This window comes from Saccopteryx bilineata, chromosome 1 (assembly GCF_036850765.1).
Source record: "Saccopteryx bilineata isolate mSacBil1 chromosome 1, mSacBil1_pri_phased_curated, whole genome shotgun sequence".
NCBI lineage: Eukaryota > Metazoa > Chordata > Mammalia > Chiroptera > Emballonuridae > Saccopteryx > Saccopteryx bilineata.
In genome coordinates, this window is record NC_089490.1 from 144,491,237 (window position 1) to 144,509,994 (window position 18,758).

At 53.6% G+C, this 18,758-nt stretch overlaps 1 protein-coding gene across 1 annotated transcript in view; it reads right to left on the bottom strand.

Moving 5' to 3' along the window:
- Positions 1–5,853: 5,853 nt before the first annotated feature.
- The window catches only part of CACNA1A (calcium voltage-gated channel subunit alpha1 A), a 356,581-nt gene continuing 343,676 nt past the window's right edge, over positions 5,854–18,758 (bottom strand). Inside the window, exons 41-49 of the mRNA XM_066272007.1 lie at positions 12,700–12,807; positions 12,470–12,570; positions 10,955–11,064; positions 10,705–10,843; positions 10,473–10,586; positions 9,149–9,184; positions 7,915–8,101; positions 7,419–7,672; positions 5,854–6,680 (exon numbers count right to left, since the gene is read on the bottom strand). Of these exons, the coding sequence (XP_066128104.1) occupies positions 5,982–6,680; positions 7,419–7,672; positions 7,915–8,101; positions 9,149–9,184; positions 10,473–10,586; positions 10,705–10,843; positions 10,955–11,064; positions 12,470–12,570; positions 12,700–12,807 (1,748 nt within the window). The 3' untranslated portion in view covers positions 5,854–5,981. The remainder of the gene's footprint in view (positions 6,681–7,418; positions 7,673–7,914; positions 8,102–9,148; positions 9,185–10,472; positions 10,587–10,704; positions 10,844–10,954; positions 11,065–12,469; positions 12,571–12,699; positions 12,808–18,758) is intronic.

The following is an 18,758-nucleotide window of genomic DNA, read 5'->3' on the forward strand; positions in this document are numbered from 1 at the left end:
GTCTCTTGCTAAAAAGAAAAAAGAAGCAATTAGTGGCACAACTAAGTGGAACACTGAGTTGATGCTTCTCCTTCCCTCCCTCCTTCCCTCCCTCCCTCCCTCCCTCCCTTCCTCCCTTCCTCCCCCCTCTCTTTTTCTCTTTCCCTCTCTCTTTCTCTTTATTTATTTTTTAGATTTTACTTATTCATTTTAGAGAGAGAGAAGGGGGGAGGAGCAGGAAGCATCAACTCTCATATGTGAGAGCCTGGGGTTTCAAACTGGTGACCTCAGCATTCCAAGTTGACACTTTACCTGCTGTTCCACCACAGGTCAGGCTCTCTTTCTTTAAAAAAACAAACAGAGTTTCCTCTGTGGAAGTTAAAATTTTTTGTTTAACTGCACTAATCTCACTTATGGGGGGGTCCACCATGACCTAGACACCTCCCAAAGGGACTGCCTCCTAATACCATCACTGTTGGGAGTTAGGATTTCAACATTGAATTTTGAGAAGGCATACGCTTTTGGTCTATAGCATTGGGCAGCATTGGCAAGTTAATAGGCAAGTCCTCATCATGGTAATTGTGTCTATTAGACATAGGCTTAGGGTGAAGTCAACTCCTGTAGGACACAGAGTAGGTGCCAAAGCCAGGGTCAAATGCTTTCTTGTCTGGCTGTGTCCCATATTTTGGTCATTCATGACAGCAGCAGCATCTCATTTTTTTCATATCTACTTTATTGCTGTTGTGGGTTGAATTGTGTCCCCCCCAAATTCATGTCCATCTAGAACCTCAGAATGGAACTAGAATTTTGCTTTTCTTTTTAAAGTTTTTATTTATTGATTTTAGAGAGAAGAGGGAGAGAGAGAGAAAGGAGTAGGAGTGGGAAACATCTATTTGTAGTAGTTGCTTCTCATATGTGCCTTGACCTAGGAAAGCCCAGAATTTTGAACCCATGACCTTAGCACTCCAGATCTACGCTTTATCCACTGTGCCACCATAGGCCAGGCTGGGATTTTTCTGAGACCAAATGTGTGGGTTGTTTCTCCCCATTCCAACCAATTCTCTGACACCAACTATGTGTCCTACAGTTCAATTCAGTTCTGCCACTATCTACCTGGGGTTAGCATCACAGATTCAAGTCTCAGCCCCACCCCCACTTCAGATACCAGGTCCAAGTCCCGGGCACTTGTAGTTCTGAACCACTGGCTATAAACAAAGGTTCCCAGACTTCCCCTTCCCTAAACTTGCCGGTCAGGCTCACAGAGTCAGGAAAGCACTTTTTACTTTTGAGAGAGAAAGAGAGAGAGAGAGAGGCAGAGAGACAGAGAGGAAGGGAGAGAGAGATGAGAAGCATCAACTCATAGTTGAGTTACCTTAGTTGTTCATTGATTGCTTCTCAGATGTGCCTTGACTGAGTGGTTCCAGCCAAGCCAGTGACCCTTTGCTCAATCCAGCGACCTTGAGCTTCAAGCCAGTGACCTTTGGGTTCAAGCTAGCAACCATGGGGTCATGTCTATGATCCCACGTTTAAGCTGGAGACCCCGCACTCAAGCTGGTGACCTTGGGTTTCGAACCTGGGTCCTCAGCATCCCAGGCCAATGCTCTATTCACTATGCCACTGCCTGGTCAAGTACATTTTTGTTTTTCTAACCCAACTCTATTTCCAGCGTTTTGTCCCCAGAATTTGAAGGTGGCCCAAAATTTCCTACCCTCTAATCACGTGATCTTTCTGGAGACCACTCCCTATCCTAAAGCTATCTGGGGGACTCCACCCTATGTCACCTTATTAGCATAATTTTAGGTGTAAACTAAAGGTTCCTGGCCTTGGTGGGTTAGGTTAACTCAGGTGGTTAGAGTGTTGTCCAGAAACACCAAGGCTGCAGGTTGGATTCCCAGTCAGGGCACATATGGGAAGCGACCAAGGAATGCACAACTAAGTGGAAAAACAAATGCTTCTTTCTTCTCTCTCTCTCTGTCTCTCTCAAATCAATCAATAAAAAATAAAATAAAAATAAAGGGACTCCTTATGAATAACAAAAGACACTCTTATGACTCAGGCAATCTCCAGGGTTTTAGGAGCTCTGTGTGAGGAACTGGGGACAAAGACCAAGATATTTCTTATTAAAACCACAGAAACCTGGGCCCTGGCCAGTTGGCTTAGTGGTAGAGTGTCAGCCTGGCTTGCGGGAGTCCTGGGTTCGATTCCCGGCCAGGGCACACAGGAGAAGCGCCCATCTGCTTCTCCACCCCTCCCCCTCTCCTTCCTCTCTGTCTCTCTCTTCCCCTCCCGCAGCCAAGGCTCCATTGGAGCAAAGTTGGCCCGGGCGCTGAGGATGGCTCTGTGGCCTCTGCCTCAGGTGCTAGAATGGCTCTGGTTGCAGCAGAGCGACACCCCAGATGGGCAGAGCATCGCCCCCTGGTGGGCATGCCAGGTGGATGCCAGTTGGGCGCATGCGGGAGTCTGTCTGACTGCCTCCCCGTTTCCAACTTCAGAAAAATACAAAAAAAAAAAAAAAGAAAGAAAGAAAGAAAGAAAAAAATCCCTAAAACCCCAGGGACCTATTTAGAAATAGGGTCTTTGCAGATATAATTAAGGTAAGGATGGAAATGAGATCATACTGGATTGAAGGGATCCTAAATCCAGTGAAACTGTCTTCATAAAATACAGAAAAGGACACACAGCGACACAAGAAACTATGTTGGGTGAAGACGGAGGCAGAGATTGAAGTGAGGCAACCACAGGCCAAGCCATGCCGGTGCCGCCAGAAACTGGGAGAAAGGCGGCGTGGGGGAACATTTCCTTTCCGAGCCTTCTGTGTGGCTCTGGCGCCCAGTAGACACTTGGATTTCAGACTTCTTGCCTCCTGAATTGTGAGAGAATACATTTCTGTTGTTTTAAGCCACTGAGCTTGTGGTCATTTGCTGTGGCAGCCTTAGGAGACCAATATCACTACTATTTCATTAATTTTGTAAACTTTTTCAACTTAAATGTGTTATCACTCTAAGCATCGATCATTGTAAGACACTGGCTGTGCTGTGCTGGTCAGGCTTTTTCAAATGACTGTGACAAACACTCTCCTGAATGAGTATCCTGTCTCCACACTCCCACTTCTGGTTGTTTCTGTAAAATCAGGCCTTCACCTCCGGGCTGCCCAGAGTCCCCCCAGAGGCCAGTTGTTGGGGAGCTCTGTTTGCACGCACACACCTCTCTCCCAAGAGCCAGGGAGCAGAACTCTCACTCACCCATGAACTGCACAGCCTTTGATGGCAGCCGATGGGGATCAGGCTGCGCTTCCCCAAATATGACGCTTCAGCATAGGGTTATTCTGAGCTGAAGGCAACTGAGAATCAATGGATGCAGGGAGTTCTCTGACCTCCCCTTTGCTGCCTAAAAACAGGGAATAAATTTCCCTTTGAGAAGGTGACATGAATTTCCCCGTGTGAAGGTGTCCCTGCCTTCTGTACCAGGAAGAGGAGAGTGACTCTTACCATTGGAGGTGGAGATTCTGCACTGAGATTAGTCTGCATCAACAGACCTGACTATAATCACCTTTACATTTCCTCAGTTCCCCCCACTTATTTCCTAGTAATTTCTCCACAATTTCCATTCCCTTGAGGCCCCAATCCCCTTTCCTTTGTTAAAATGATATACAAATCCCTGAGTCAAACTGCTTCTTTGAATTTTACTTATTTTGTGGCTTTCTTTTCCTGTAAATATTAATAAAAGTTGTGTGTCTTTTTTCCTATTAATCTGTCATTTGTCAGGGGAAAAATTTTGTCTCCCTGATGTAACAGAGGGTCTTATTTCTCAGATAGGGCTTTGAGAATCAGAGAAGTAACAATTGGAGACTTTGGATGGCAGGTAAGGGGTAGCAATTCCTTGAAGCCCTGAAAACATGTCTGAAATAGAGCCTGGGCCTCTTGGACCTTTGCGCCCCAGGAAGGGAGCTGTCCAGGGCATTTGCACAGTATCCCTGGCCCTCAGAGCATGTTTTCCTTGGCTCTTCTTCAGACTTCCAGGTGATGTGGTTCAGGCCAGGGACTCAGGAAATGAGACCAGGGGGTAAGCCAAGTCCCCCTCTGCCTCTTCATCCCCTGACTCCCCCCCCCCCAGCCTATGTCAATTTACACTCATTCCGGCCTGAAGGTGAGGTGTGGGCTGTGGAGACCTGGGGTCCAGCCTCCTGGCACTAGGCTACAGGGTTCACTTCTGGAGCCTGGGATGTAGGTGGGCTCCAGCAGTGGCCCTCATTCTTTGGCAGACAGATGGCTTTGGAGAGAATTGCATTCACCCCCTTCTCCCTCACCTCCATAACAGCCCCAGCACCTTGAGGGGGACCTTTGACAGAGATCAGCCTTAATCTTGAGCAGAATGCTGGTCTGAAAGTCTTGTGGGGGGGGGGAATTGTGATTGGTCAAGCTGGTTAGGAAGTTAAAACCCTCTCTTGAATGTAAAGGATCATTGAAAGAAAAAAAAAAGGAAAACAAAAATCCTCTCTAGTTTCTTTCTTTTTTTTGTATTTTTCTGAAGTTGGAAACAGGGAGGCAGTCAGACAGACTCCCGCATGCGCCCGACCTGGATCCACCCGGCATGCCCACCAGGGAGCAATGCTCTGCCCATCTGGGGCATTGCTCAGCTGCATCCAGAGCCATTTTAGTGCCTGAGGCAGAGGCCACAGAGCCATCCTCAGCACCCTTTGCTCCAATGGAGCCCTGGCTATGGGAGGGGAAGAGAGAGACAGAGAGGAAAGAGAGGGGGAGGGGTGGAGAAGCAGATGGGCGCTTCTCCTGTGTGCCCTGGCCGGGAATTGAACCAGGGACTTATGCACGCCAGGCCGACGCTCTACCACTGAGCCAACTGGCCAGGGCCTCCTCTCTAGTTTCTTATTGGACAGCTGGCAAGGACCTGGTTAGCATCTTTGACCTTGGCTTTCCTGGGCCTGCAAAGGCAGCTAGAATCCCTGGAGCTCTGGCCACCAAGCCCTGAGGGGTGGAGTTCTCAGCCTTTTTCTCTGCTTGGTCTGGAACAACACCCAGACACGGCAGAGAGCCTGACATTGGAGAGTTCCAGCTTTTTCATTCTTAGCGACTTTCAAAGCACCTCCTTACATGGTCTCCCCCCCAAAAAAAAAAACCCCAGAGAAACACTTTGTAAAGGATAAAGACCACTCCAGTCCATGAGCCCTTTGATTCAACCTTTTTTATTTTTATTTTTTTCTTTTTGAATGTCATGCAATAATTCACAGTCCCAAGCCCACAGTTTTCAAACAAGGTAGGAAAAAGGCAAAAAAGAAGCAAAGGAAATTGGTGGTGGTGTTCTTTTTTCTTTTGTTATTTCAAGCAGGACCCAAATGTCAGAAAAAAATGCTTCCTCTCTCAATCATTAATTTTTTTGTCCTTTTAAAAATTGTTTATTTTTTTTAAATCGATTTCTGCAGGCAGTAATAGTAGGGTTTGGTATAACCAGCAAGCACTCCTGTGTGTGTCCGGGAACGTGTGTGGGGGGCATGAGCGTGTCAGGTGGAGGTCTGTGTGGGACGCTGGGTTTCCTTTTCTCTGCCACACACGGGCCACCAGCTCGCGTTCACCAGGGGAAGGAAAGATTCAACTGAGATGATAAAACTCATCAATAGAAGCGATTTTTTTCTCCCCGTTTTTTCTTTTAAAAATGTTTTTGTTTTAAATTTCCATTTTCCCCAAGGTTCTCCAAAAATGGCTGAGTTAATTCGAATCCCTTGGCTGTGTGTCCTCCGAGGGCCCCCGTCGTGGGGGCTGGGGGGGTGCTGAGGGTCTTTGTGGGACACCCTGGTGTGTCCGGCCCTGGGGACTCCCTCCAGGTTCCGGGGGCGCCCGGCAGGTCCTCTCCCCGGCCTCCCCTGTGTGCTGGGCAGGTGGCAGCGAGGTGGCCTCGCGGCCGGGCCGCGGCTCCTCCCCGTGGGGTGTGTGCGTGGGGTGCGTGGGGGGGAGGGGGCCGGGCGGGCGCGGGTGCCACCTCGCCCGGGCTTAGCACCAGTCGTCGTCGTCTGTCTCGCTGTAGGCTTCGTGCAGGCCTTTCCGGGAGCCTGGCCCCCGGGGCCTGGCCGGTCCGTGGGCCGGGTAGTAGCCGTTGGGGAGTCGCCGGCCATGCCGAGAAGGCGACGCGCAGGTCGGGCCCGCGGCCCGGGAAGTCCTGGGCGAGCATGAGTGTCGCGCGGGGGGCGGCGCGTCATAGGGCCCTTCGTCCCCATCGCCGCCCGGGCCATCGGCCTCGTCGTAGTCGGAACCCCGGTAGTAACCATGGTGCCGGGGGCCCGGGGACCACTCGGAGGCGTGTGTAACCGACGCCGGCCACCGCGTCCCGCCGTGGCGACATGCTCTGGGAGACTCACTCCGGGCCGGGCCCCGCCGCTCCACTGCGGGTGAGCGGCTGCTGCTGTGTCCCCCCTGCGGCCGCTCTCCCGCCAGAGGCTCGGCTGCGGGGCCCGGGTACCTCCGCGTGCCGCTGGGGGCCACCCGGCCAGGCCGCGCCACCGGCGGCTGCTGCTGCTGCTGCTGCTGCTGCTGCTGCGGGGGCCCGGAGCCGCCGGCCTTGCGGATCACAGGGGAATAGGACACGTGTGGCCGGGGAGTGGAGGGGGTCTGGGGGAGTTGGCGGCGGCCCCGCCGCGGAGTGCTGGTACCAGATGTTGAGGGGGCTGGGCTTCCACTTACGGAACTACTGCCCTACACGAAAATTGAAACAAAGGAAATCAAAAAAAAAGATACAACAAAACCAACCAGAAGGAGACAGGAGGAGACACAGGGAGGGAGAGGGCAAAGGAAAACCAGAGGACAGGAGAGGGGCGGAAGGGGGAGGGGATGGGGGGGACACAGGACATTTGAATGGAAAAAAAGGAAAAAAGCAACAGCCACAAAAAGGAGGAGGAGGAAGAGGAGGAGGAGAAAGGGGAGGGGGAGGAGGGAGAGAGACAAAGAGGGCAGAGGAAGTCAAAAACCAACACAACAAAGTGAAAAGAGAAATGAGAAATGGAGTTTTGTAAGTTTCGGGGTTAAAATAGCAGAAGTTTAAAAAATTACTCACAGGCGTCCAGAGGACAGAAATCATAATCGGAACAAAAACGGAAGCCGGGTTAAAGGAAAGCAAAAGGCAGTGGGTAGCCAGCACCGCATGAGCCATAAGGACCAGGCTGGCCAGAACTCAAAGTGATCCACAACCAAAGAGGAAGCAGCTGCAGGCAGGGAGGGGGCAGCAGGTGGGCAGAGGGCTGGGGGGCAGAGTGGCAGGAGGCAGTGTCCGACCTTGCCCAGGCCCCTCTTAGCTTGGGAAGGAGCCCAATGGTGGGCAAGGTCAGAGGTCAAAGTGGGGAGTGAGGACCCTATACAGAGTGGCTGTGGGATGTGAGAGACCCCCCTCCCTGGTCCCCCATGGGTGAGCCTGAAGACAGTTCCTGCCACACCCACCTGCCGGTGTGTCATGTGCTCGGGGCCCTCACTAGGTGAGCGAGACCAGCGCTGGTCCCGGGCCTGGGCCCGGTGGTCAGGCCAGTCCTGGGCATAGCGCTCCTTGTCGGGGGGTAGGGGGTGGTGGTGGTGGTGGTGGTGGTGGTGATGGTGCTGTCGGTGCTTTCTGTCCTTGGGCCGGCCCCGCTCTTGGTCCCGCTCCTTTGATGGCAGGTCCCCCGATTGGGTGGTCATGCTCAGGTCTGTCCCCAAGCCTGAGCAGAGGATAGAAGGCTATGAGGTGGGGTAGGACATGCACACAGGAGGCCACCAAGGGGGTCTGTGGGTTGCAGAGAGAAGTGTCTTCTCTGGACCAAGGGCGTCTGGTTCCCAGGATCCTTGGCCCAGCTCTGTCCCATGTAGGCCTTCTCTTCTCTCTTTGTGTCTATCCTCATCTGCCTTCTCTTCCCCTCTTCCCTTCTGTGTCCCCCGGTATAGCCTATGTGGAGTGGCCCACCTGTGTCCACATCTGTGTAGCGGCCCAGGGAGCGCTCGGAGGCTCGGTGGCCACGGTCACGGCGCCGCTGGTGGTGCCGCTGGTTCTGTTCAGGAGGCACCCTCTCCAGAGAGTAGTCGTCCAGGCGCCGGGCCTTGGGGCCCAGCACAGAGGCTGAGCGCTTCATGGGGCTGGCATCGGAGATGATCTGGGGAGGACAGGTCAGCACGCTGGAGTTAGCGGCTGACAGCAAGTTGTTCTGATCTGTCCTGCCCCGTCAGCCATCAGTGACGAAGTGTGACCATCCAGGTCCAGGAGAGGGGGTGCTTGGCTCCTGATCAACCAGGGCCCGGGGATGTCTCTGTCCCCTCCCAGGCCCTTCCTGGTTTCTGGCTGGGAGGCTCTGTCTGATCCATCCCTGCTCCTTCTCAGGACCATCCCCAGGGGCACCTCTAGGTCCTGAGTATCCAGCCACAGACATGGGGCCTGGCTGAAGAGAAGAGCTTTGCTCATCCAGAGTGCAAACCTGGGGACCCAGGCCCTGGGCAGCAAGCCCTGTGCCCCCCCTGCCTGCTTTCCTGGAGGGTGAGGAGCTTCCGGCCTATAGGCTGAGGACCAAGTGCCCAGCACCCAAGCTCACTGTCCTTTTTGGCCAGCAAGGCCTGGGTCTTCCTGCCCACCTGAGGGCTGCCCTGGCACTCAAGGTCCTGGGAGACCTGCCCTCTCATTCTCGGCCTGTGGCCTGGGAGCCTGTGTGTGCCGCACCTTCTGGGGTCAAAGCCTGGAGGGAGGGGGCCTGTGGTTCTCTGCAGCTGGGAGAAGAGAGGAGGACAGGGTGGACAAGACCTAGGGCTCAGCTCAGCTGAGTGACTGGTGGCACTGTCCAAGGCAGGAGTTTTAAAGGACACAGGGCTGCAAGACCAGAGGGTCAGGGGTGGTCAGGGAAGTGAGATAGAGTGGGCCAAGTTTTGGGGTGCATAGTTCAGGATTCTTGGAATAATGGACCCCCTGGAGTGAGGCTCTGAAGAGAAAGAGGTGGAGAAGGTGGAGGGGAAGTGGGGTAGAGTAGTGTTAACCCCCACCCAGGGCACAGGTAGGGCACACAGAGAACAACACACATGAGGATAGGGCTCCACTGGTGTTTTCTGCAAAGAAAGGGTGGAGTCTGGGACAGCAGAGATGACAGGACGCCCCCGAGGGGGGGGTGGATGGGAAGAGGGGGCCAGAGCCCAGCTGGGTGGCAGGCGGTACATACACTGAGGTTATTCCCACGTGGCCGGCCCCTTCTCCTCTGTCACAGCCCCACGGGATGGTGCACACAGAAAAAACAGAAAGAAGAAAATAAATATAAAAGCCAAGAGAGGGAGTGAGAGGTGTTAACATAGACCTGAGGAGTGAGGGGGAGAATGGAGGGAGGAAAAGGCAAGTTAAAATACTTGGCAAGTGGTGACCCCTGGCCTGGCCGGCAGTCCTCTCGGGGTCACAGAGGGAACAGACAGGAGACACCACAGACAGACAGATGGCAGAGGCACGAGACAGACAGATGGGAAGGTGTGGCGATAGGCCCCTGGCCCAGGGCTCTGCCTCATGCAATACCTGCAGCCTTGGCTCCAGCTGACACTCAAAGCTTGGATGGGGTACAGCGGTTGGGGAGATAGCTATCAGCTGGGTTTGTACCAACCCTCTCTTGGGGCCCAGCAGCTAAGTCCTGGGGGGCAGTGGCTGGCAGGATGGTGCTGGGCAGCTACATGCAGGCTGGGTGCCTCCCACCCAGGTTTCCAGCAGCCAGAGGTCAGGCCCGACCACCCGGCCCAGCCAGGCCCCGCAGCCTTCCGTCCCGTGCAGATGGTTTGGCACAGCACACAGGCAGCCCTCTGCAGTCAGATATGCTGCCCGGCCCCTTGGGCCAGGTGGGCAGCCAGCCATGCTTCTGGCTTCCCTCTCCACGGGCCTGGGGCAGTGGGATGGGCACACCCACCTCCTTCCCAGGGCCCTGCAGCTGGGTAAAGCAGCCACACACAGACACACATCAGGCACACGCCCCTGTCCCTCCCCAGCAGCCCCCACAGAGACCAGACAGGACAAACCCCAGCTGTCCTAGGCCCTCCCCAGACTCTGCCATCAGGTCTGCCAGGACCTGCCAGGTTTTGAAAGCAGACCAATTTGTGCATGTGTGTGAGAACACACATATGTGTATGTGTGCGTGTGTATGCCTGTGTACATGTGTGCTTGTATTCTTGATTGCAGTCTTACAAATCACCTCCCACGCCCCCACATGTGTCCTCCACATCCTCCTGCCTCAGCACCCCTAAACAGGGAAGAGGCAAACCTGGCAGTGGCTACTGCCCCCTGCTCCCGGAGAGCACCTTCTTCTCAGCCCCCACTGGGAGGAGCTAAGAGGACAAGGGCCTTAGTTGCCCTGGGCATGCCAGGTAGGTAGGTCCTGCTCGCTCCAGGTGAGGGTACAGGAGATCCCACCCAGACCTGGGTCCCAGAGGAGAAAGGATAGGTCCTGGGCTTCGGGAGGCAGGGCCTCTGGGGCCCGAGTCCACCCCAGGGGGGTGGGTGAAAGCGCTCACCTGGTTCTCTGCAGGGAGGCGGGGCATGGAGGCAGCCCGGGCCTGGCCTTCCATGGGGAGGTAGCGCTCACTGTCTGAGTAGCCATCTCGGCCCATTTCTCGCATCTCTACAGACTGCAGGGCATATGGCATGGTTGGGTGAGCCCCGGGGCTGGACACATGGACCCCAGGGGCAGCTTGATGTGTGTGGAGCTGCAGGTGGGCAAGGGAGGCCCAGGGGGAGGACAGGCACCTGAGAATTGGGCTGGCTGTTGGGCATGTCGGTGGGGGGCCCCCGCTCTGGGCTCCATGGGCCCGTCTTCTGGAACATCTCCTGGGCTCGCTGGGTCACCCAGGAAGGGCTCTCCTTGATGCCACTTTCATGAGCCATCCTGCATGTGAGACACAGGCCATAGTGGCAGTGGGCATTCCAGGGCCTTCTGTATCTAGGACTGGCACTCCCTGTCCTTCCAATCCTTCCTCCTATCCCGAGTGACACTCACAGGCCTCCTCCTGGGTCCAGCTGGGTGGAGGGGAGGGCATTTTGGCCGGGCCCCCCCTCCTGCGTTGGTGACGGGGGCTCCATGCGCTGGAACATGAGAGGTGTTCGGTTCTGGGGAGGAAGAGAGCAGCGTGTGTGCAGACCGTCTGTGTGTGTGGGATAAGGACAGGTGGGGGAGCTGTGGAGGGGACACATACTCAGGTATGATCGCTCAGTCAGCCCACTAGCCTCTTTTTTTCTAAATCCATCCAGAACTGCGTCCATGGTCCCCACCCAGGTCCAGCCCCATAATCTCCCACTGGAACCAGTGCAGCATCATCCTTTCTGGTCTCCCGGCTCTAGCCCTTACTCTTTTTGGCCACCAGAGGGCGCGCATCAAAACCTGCTTGAGGTCACTTTTCTCTACTGAGGAGCTCCTTAGAACAAGAGTCAAAGTTCTCTCCATGGCCCCCAAGGCCATAATCACCTTGTCTCCTCCCACTGCCCCTCTTGCTTGCTCTATTCTGCTACAAGACCTTGCTGTTCCCCAAACTCAAACTCATAGTCCTTCCTCAGGGCCTTTGCACTGGCTATTCCCTCTGCCTTCCTCCAGATATCTGCTTGGCTCACCTTCTTTCCTTTTCCTTCAAGCCTTTGCTCTGTAGTCACCTACTCATGCCTAACTGGTGGTGGCACAATTGACAGAGCATCATGGGACACACAGATCCCAGGTTCAAGAACCTGAGGCTGCCGGCTTGAGCACAGGATCACTGGCTTGAGCGTGGGATCATGTTGACTTGAGCCCACAGGTCACTGGAATGAGCCCAAGGTTGCTGGCTTGAGCAAGGGGCCATTTGCTCAGCTTGAGCCCACCCCTGTCAAGGCACATGAGAATCAATGACAACTAAAATGACACAACTACAAGTTGATGTTTCTCATCTCCCTCCCTTCCTGTCTCTATCTCTAAAAAGAAAAAGAAACCACCAGGAAAGTTACTTCCTCAGGGAGGTCTCTTCTGACTCCCATTTCAGGCTGCACCCCTCCCCCAGGCACTCCTTCCAGGGTCCTCCCGTTAGACGCTTGTCATTGTTGGTACGCATTTCCCCAACTGGGCTTTTGGTCTGCTTTGCTGACAGCTGCATCCCCAGGCAGAGGGAATAGCCAGTGCAAAGGCCCTGAGGAAGGACTATGAGTTTGAATTTGGGGAACAGCAAGGTCTTGAAGCAGAATAGAGCAAGCAAGAGGGGCAGTGGGAGGAGACAAGGTGATTATGCAAGGCCTTGGGGGCCATGGGGAGAACTTTGACTCTTGTTCTAAGAACAACACCTGACACACAGTAGGCACCCTGTAAATGTTGATGGAGCAGGTGAATTAATCCAGGTTATGTCTCCTGGGCACAACCTTACTTTGCAATGACCTGTCCTGGGGCTTGGCCACGTCCCAGTGTTCCAGGTGGTCCTCATGGTGACAAGGAAGCTACAGTCTCTCAGCCTGGGTAACCCCAGAGGGAAGATCATTGGAGGGTCCTGGGCCATACCTGCTCCTCACGCATGGCCTGCAGCTTCTTGGCTTTGCTTTGCCGGTAGTACTCCATGATCATCATGGCCGCATAGATCTTCCCCACTGTCAGGTCCGTGGCTGGGGGCACAGAGCAAGTTCACTGTGGCTGGGGCCCCTGTATGTATCCCCTGGCCCGGTGCCTCTTCTTTCCCTCCCCCTCTGTTCTAGCAGGTTGGGGCCCAGGGCCAGGCCAGTCTGGGTTCTTACACTTATGAGGGGTGACCAGCAGGTCCAGTGTTTTCTGGGACAGGTTGGGCCAGATGGCCATCATCTCTTTCCGTAGTTCGGCATCCATCTGCTGTTTGTCGGCCCCTCCTGTAATGTGGGCACAGAGAGGCCCTGATTGTTTGCCTGGGCGCCTGCTGGCCTCTAGAACAGCTAGCAAGCCAGCAGCTGCTGCCTACCCAGTGCTCTGGAGTCCTGGTTCCCACAGGTCCCAGAGTGCCCAGTGGGGCTGGCCCAGAGAAGAAATGACCTTGGGGGCTCCCTCTGGTCCTCAACAGGGACAGGGCTGTAGAGCAGCTGAGTGGGGCACAGTTCAGCATTGGGAGGGGCTGGATAGCCCAGGTCAAAACCCAATTCCCAACTGCACGACTTAGGTATTGGTCTGTGCCTCATTCTCCCCGTTTGCAAGGTGGGGATGACAGCAATTATACCTGCCTCATTGAATTGTTTGATGTTTAAAGTAATTAATGTGGCCCTGGCAAGGTAGCTCAGTAAGATAGAGCATCATCCCGATACACTAAGTTTGTGGGTTTGATCCCTGGTCAGGGTACATAAAAAAATCAACCAATGAATGCATAAATAAGTTAAACAACAAATCGATGTTTCTCTCTCTTTTCCTTCTTCTCTGTCTAAAAGTAGTTAATGTGTGTGCAGCCTTAAAACAGTGTCTCCATAGGACTGTGACCACAGCAGGCCATCAGTTGGGGTGAGGTCTGGAGGAAGCTCCAGGGAGGCTAGCATGCCACGGGGCAGTTCTGGTGGAGGTTTTTCCCTCAACCAAGTCTTCGCTTCCGTTGATGTGACCTTTGGGCATTGTTGATCCCTGGTCCCAGTGATTCCTGCCTGAGTACATGGTAGTGTGACCCGTACTGGACCCTGTGGTTGGCTGGGGCCATATGATGAGTTTTGCCAGTGAGATGTGATCGGAGTGAGGTGTCTCTTTGGGCATTTAATGGCCACTGAATGACCCTCCTGGGTTCTTTTTGTTCTGTCATGATAGCTGGTGACATAGGGACAGTGGCTCTCTCAGGCCTAGCCCCCTCTGATGAACAGAGCCCCCTTGCTAACCTAGAAAGGACACACTGATGGGAGTGAGAAGTGAACCTTGGTTGCTGTGAGACCGTGGGGCTGTTTGCTATGGCAGCATATTCTCATCCAGCCCGACTAATACACCAGCCTTGCCTTCACTCCTACTTCTCTTTCAGAGCCCCCACTGTTGGGCACAGGGGCGTGCTCCAAACACCAGCAGGTATAAAAGGGACATTTATAACAGAGCTATATAAGGGTCCCAAGGCCCCCTCTGGGCCAAATATTAACTTTGTAGTTGCTATATTGTGGGGGAAGGTCTAGGAGATCTAGGAGAAGGGCAGGGGCTGGCTACCAGCCATTAGAAGAGTATTTCAGTGTTCAAACAACCATCTACTGGGGCACACAGGCTGAACAGCTGCCCTGGCGGGCAGCCCCGACATCCCACTGTGCTTCCCCTCCCTGCAGGCCTCTCTCCCAGCCTTCCCCACTCTTCCTTCTCTCAGGTCCAGCCTAGAGCCGCCTCCGGCACCACCCAGCGTCTCCTCAGTAGATGTGGGTCAAAGCACAGACACCTGCAGGACTTTCACTCATCTTTGCCCACATGACTCTGGAGACAGGTGTCTTTATTTTGGGAAAAATCCTTCAGGAGAGCCTTTTTGTAGGTTAAGCTCAGAGGATACTGAGGTGATGATAGGAAGCTGAACTGTCTAGACCAGAGCAGTCGCCTCTGCCTAGCCCTTCCTGTCCCTCCCACAGCCACCAGAGGGCAGCTATGAGCACCTGAGTCAGGTGGGTGCTCTGTTCAGAGCAGTCCTCAGGGTTCTATTTCATCCAATGTGATTGCCCACGTTCACAGGGTCCTGCACTATCTGCCTTTGTCCCCTTTACTTCCCCACTTCACTCACTCTGTTCCAACAACAGTGACCTTCTCACTGTTCCTCAAACACACCAGGCATTCTCCTTCAGGGCCTTTGCATGGGCTGTTACCACTGTCAGGATCATCCTTTCTACAAATATCTATGGGATTCCCTTCCTCCTTCAGGAACCTGCTCAAACCTTTTATCAGAGAAGCTTTCTAGCTGCACTCCCTACTTAAAACAACCCCCCATCACCTTCTACGCCTTTTTTTTCTCTGTACTTATTGTCACTCGTTTCCTATATCACCCACTAGAGGGCACCCTCAATTATCTGGTCTTTCTTTTTCACCTCGGGTGATGCAATGGGCTGTGGCTATTGGGGGCTCAGCTGTAGGTGGGGCTAATCTGTGGCCCTGCAGCAGTTAGGAGGTCAAGGCTATTGTGGGAGAGCCTTGGGCACCAACCTATGACAGTGTTTCTTTCCTCATGGGAAGCAGTTGGAATTCATAACTGTATCTCCTGTCCAGTCTAGCTAAGTGAGGTGTCCAGGATCTCTGACCTCGGGCACAGAGGAATAGAAAGAAGAGAATATGACACTCTTCTTTATGACTCCCTGTTAAAAGTCATTCTCTTCTTACAGTGTAGATATGTCCTGTTTCTAGTAGAGAAAAAGAAGACACCTGCTGTTATGAACAGAACTGTGTCTCCCCAAAACCATGTCGAAGCCCTAAGTCCCAATGTGAATGTATTTGGAGATGGGGCCTTTAAGGAGGTAATTAAAGTTACATAAGGTCATAAGGGTGGTCTTCACTCCAATAGGACTGGTGTCCTATAAAAGGGGGAGAGACACCAAGGCTGTGCATGTGCCGAGGAAAGGCCATGTGAGGACGCAGTAAGGGCGCTGGCCGTCTGTGGTTGGCTGAGAGAGGCCTTGGGAGAAACCAACCCTGGCAGCACCTTGATCTTGGACTTTCAGCCTCCAGAAATATAAGAAAATACATTCATGTTGTTTAAGCCCCCCAGTTTGTTATTTGTTATAGCCCCTGAGCTGACAGAAGCACCTGCTCTTGGCTTCCGAGTTAGGTAAGGGAGTCAGGCAGGGTTCCTGGGCCTCCGTCAGCACAGTCGGCACGTGGGGGCTGTTGTGTGCATTGTAATATGTTGAGCAGCACCCACTAGATGCCGGTAGTACCTTCTTTCCCAAGTCTTGACAACCAAACCTGTGTCCAGACATTGCTAAGTGTCCCCTGGGGGACATTATCTGCCGGCTGGGAACCATCACCTTCGGCTCCTGCTTCATTTCACTGGGAGGCCTAGAATTCAGGATTGTCATTGACAGTTAATCAAAGGGAACATCCTTAGAGGATTCCCACCTGGTCCTTGCCTAGGGCCACACAGTTCCCTCAAGGTTGAATCCAGGTTTATTCCTCCCCCAGTTACAGAATTATTAACACCAGGGCTCCCAAGGACAGGACGTTCCTGTCTGTTCCTGCAGGCAACAGTCACCCACGAACTTGTGGTGTTCCAGACTACATAAGCCCAAGAGTCCTCCCCTTCGCTATTGCCTTCTGTAGGCCCTGTGGTAGAGTCTCTGTCACAGGGTCTGTCCTGCACACCCTGGGACATTTAGCAGTATCAGCAGCATCCTGGCCTTTGCACACCATAGGTCATTAGCACCAGCCCCCTCTCAGTGTGACAATCAAAAATGTCTCCAGACATTGCCTAGTGTCCCTGGGGGCAGAATGGCCACTGTTTGAGAACAGCTGACTTAAGGTGTAAACCCTGACCTCGCTCCCCAACCCCTGACTCTGCTCTCTCTCTTTAATTATTTTAAAATTGATTTTAGAGAAAGAGAGAGAGAAACATTGATCAGGACTGACCAGGAGGTGACACAATGGACAGAGCACTGACCCAGGACGCTGAGGTCCCAGGTTCGAAACCCCAAGGTCACTGGCTTGAGCGTGTGCTCAATGGCTTGAGAAAGGGCGTGCCAGTTTGAGTGCAAGGTTGCTGGCTTGAGTGTGTGTAAGATCATCAACATGATCGCAAGGTCGCCAGCTTGAGCCCAATGGTTGCTGGTTTGAAGCCCAAGGTCACTGGCTTGAGCAAAGGGCCTCTGGCTCAGTTTCAGCTCCTCCCCCATCAGGCACGTATTAGGAGCAATCAATGCACAACTAAAGTGGAGCAACCACAAGTTGATGCTTCCCTCTCTCGCTTCTTTTCTCACTCTAAAAAAAAAAAGAAAGAAACATCGACCTGTTCCTGTGTGTGCCCCAACCGGGGATCGAACCTGCAACCTCTGTGTATTGGGACGCTGCTCTAACCAGCTGAGCTATCCAGTCAGGGCTATTTTTAGTGTTGCTGCTGCCAAGCGAGCACACTATCTTTTCCTACAGCATTTCTCCCCTTTGAATATGTTACATATTTGACTTAGAATCATTACTTTTTGTCGCCTGTTTTCCTGCAGCCCCACAACGGCTGGAGGCTCATGTCTTTCACTGCCATGTCCCATGTGCTGAGGACAGGGTGGGCACACAGCGGGTATTCAATGAACGGTTCTTACTCAATGAGCCGTGAGCAACGTGGCTCCATTTCAGGGAGATAACAACGTGCCATAGCACCCCTTTGGTTCAGCAGGTCAAAGCCCTTCGACTCCCATGATACTCACCCCAGAACTTTCTGGGCATTGCAGACCCCACTTCAGATAGCCTGATCTTTGGGGAGTTAAAGGACCAGACAGTATGGTTTGGTCAGCCACGTGGAGTCCTGAACGGGAGTTTGGGTGGGGTTTGCCTGGATTTGGCCCTTTCTAAGACAACAGCAGAAGGCATTCCTTTTTTTCAACCTCAGGGCCAAAGATGGGCACAGGGAAGGTGGGCAGGCATGAAGACTTCTGGTATTAGCTCAGATACGCCCCCGAGCTTCTGGAGAAGATCCCAGCCTGGCTGATTCCTTGATTTTGGGCTTGTGAGAGCCCAGTTGAACCCATCAGGACTTCTGACCTATAGAACTGTGAGCTGGCAAATAGGTGTGCTTTAAGCTGCTAAGTTTGTGGTCATATGTTATGGCATTACTAGCTAATACATGAACTGAAGCTTGGAGAGAGTGAAGTCATCTGCCAAGGTTTCCAGTGAGGACAGAGCCCCACAGAACGTGACTCTGCCACCTGACCAGAGGGAACAGCTGCCTACTCTCCTGCTGCTGCACTGCCCTGGCTGGGCCTGGCCCAGCTTCAACTGTGCTGATGAGGGAGCAGTCTGGGACAAGCAGAGCCACAATACTCACAGAACCTGGGCTCGACCAGAGACTTGTGCCTGGCTGCCTGCCTCTGCCTTGTTGCATGAGAAAGAAACATCCCCTGTGTGCCAGACAAGGGCCTGGTCCCCACCTACACTTCTGCTGTCCCGAGCCTCATCTTCACTCCCTGTGATCTTTCACGCTCTTTTGGGTGGCTCTTACTGCCCTCTCTACCTTCATCTTCATGTTTCCCACTTCTTTTTTTATGTTGTTCTTATTTTCCGAAGTGAGAGCAGGGGGAGGGAGACTCCCACATGTGCCCAACCGGGATCCACCCAGCATGCCCACCAGGGGGCGATGCTCTGCCCATCTTGGGCATTGCTCCGCTGCAACCGAAGCCATTCTATCTAGTGCCTGAGGTGGAAGCCATGAAGCCATCCTCAGCGCCCAGGCCAACTTTGCTCCAATGGAGCCTCGGCTGCGGGAGGGGAAAAGAGACAGAGAGAAAGGAGAGCGGGAGGGGTGGAGAAGCAGATAGGCGCTTCTTCTGTGTGCCCTGGCCGGGAATCGAACCCGGGATATCCACACACCGGGCCGATGTTATACTGCTGAGCTAACTGGCCAGGGCCATGTTTCCCACTTCTAACAATATCTATACCCAATATGTCCCCCTCCACTGGGCACTGTCCCACTGAAAGCTGCTGATCCTCTCCCAAACCCCCCACTTCCTCAGCAACTTCTGGCCTTGGCTCCTCGTGTCCCTCGTCTCCTTAAGATCCTGGAAGGAGCTTCCATCCCTGAAGTTCAATCAGCCTTCCTCCTGATAGCCCAGTGGCTTTAGCTGGGGTGGAGCCCTGCCCGATTTCCAACTCTGCAAGAGGCTGCACCCTGCCCTCTGCCAGCTCCTCCCACTTCCTC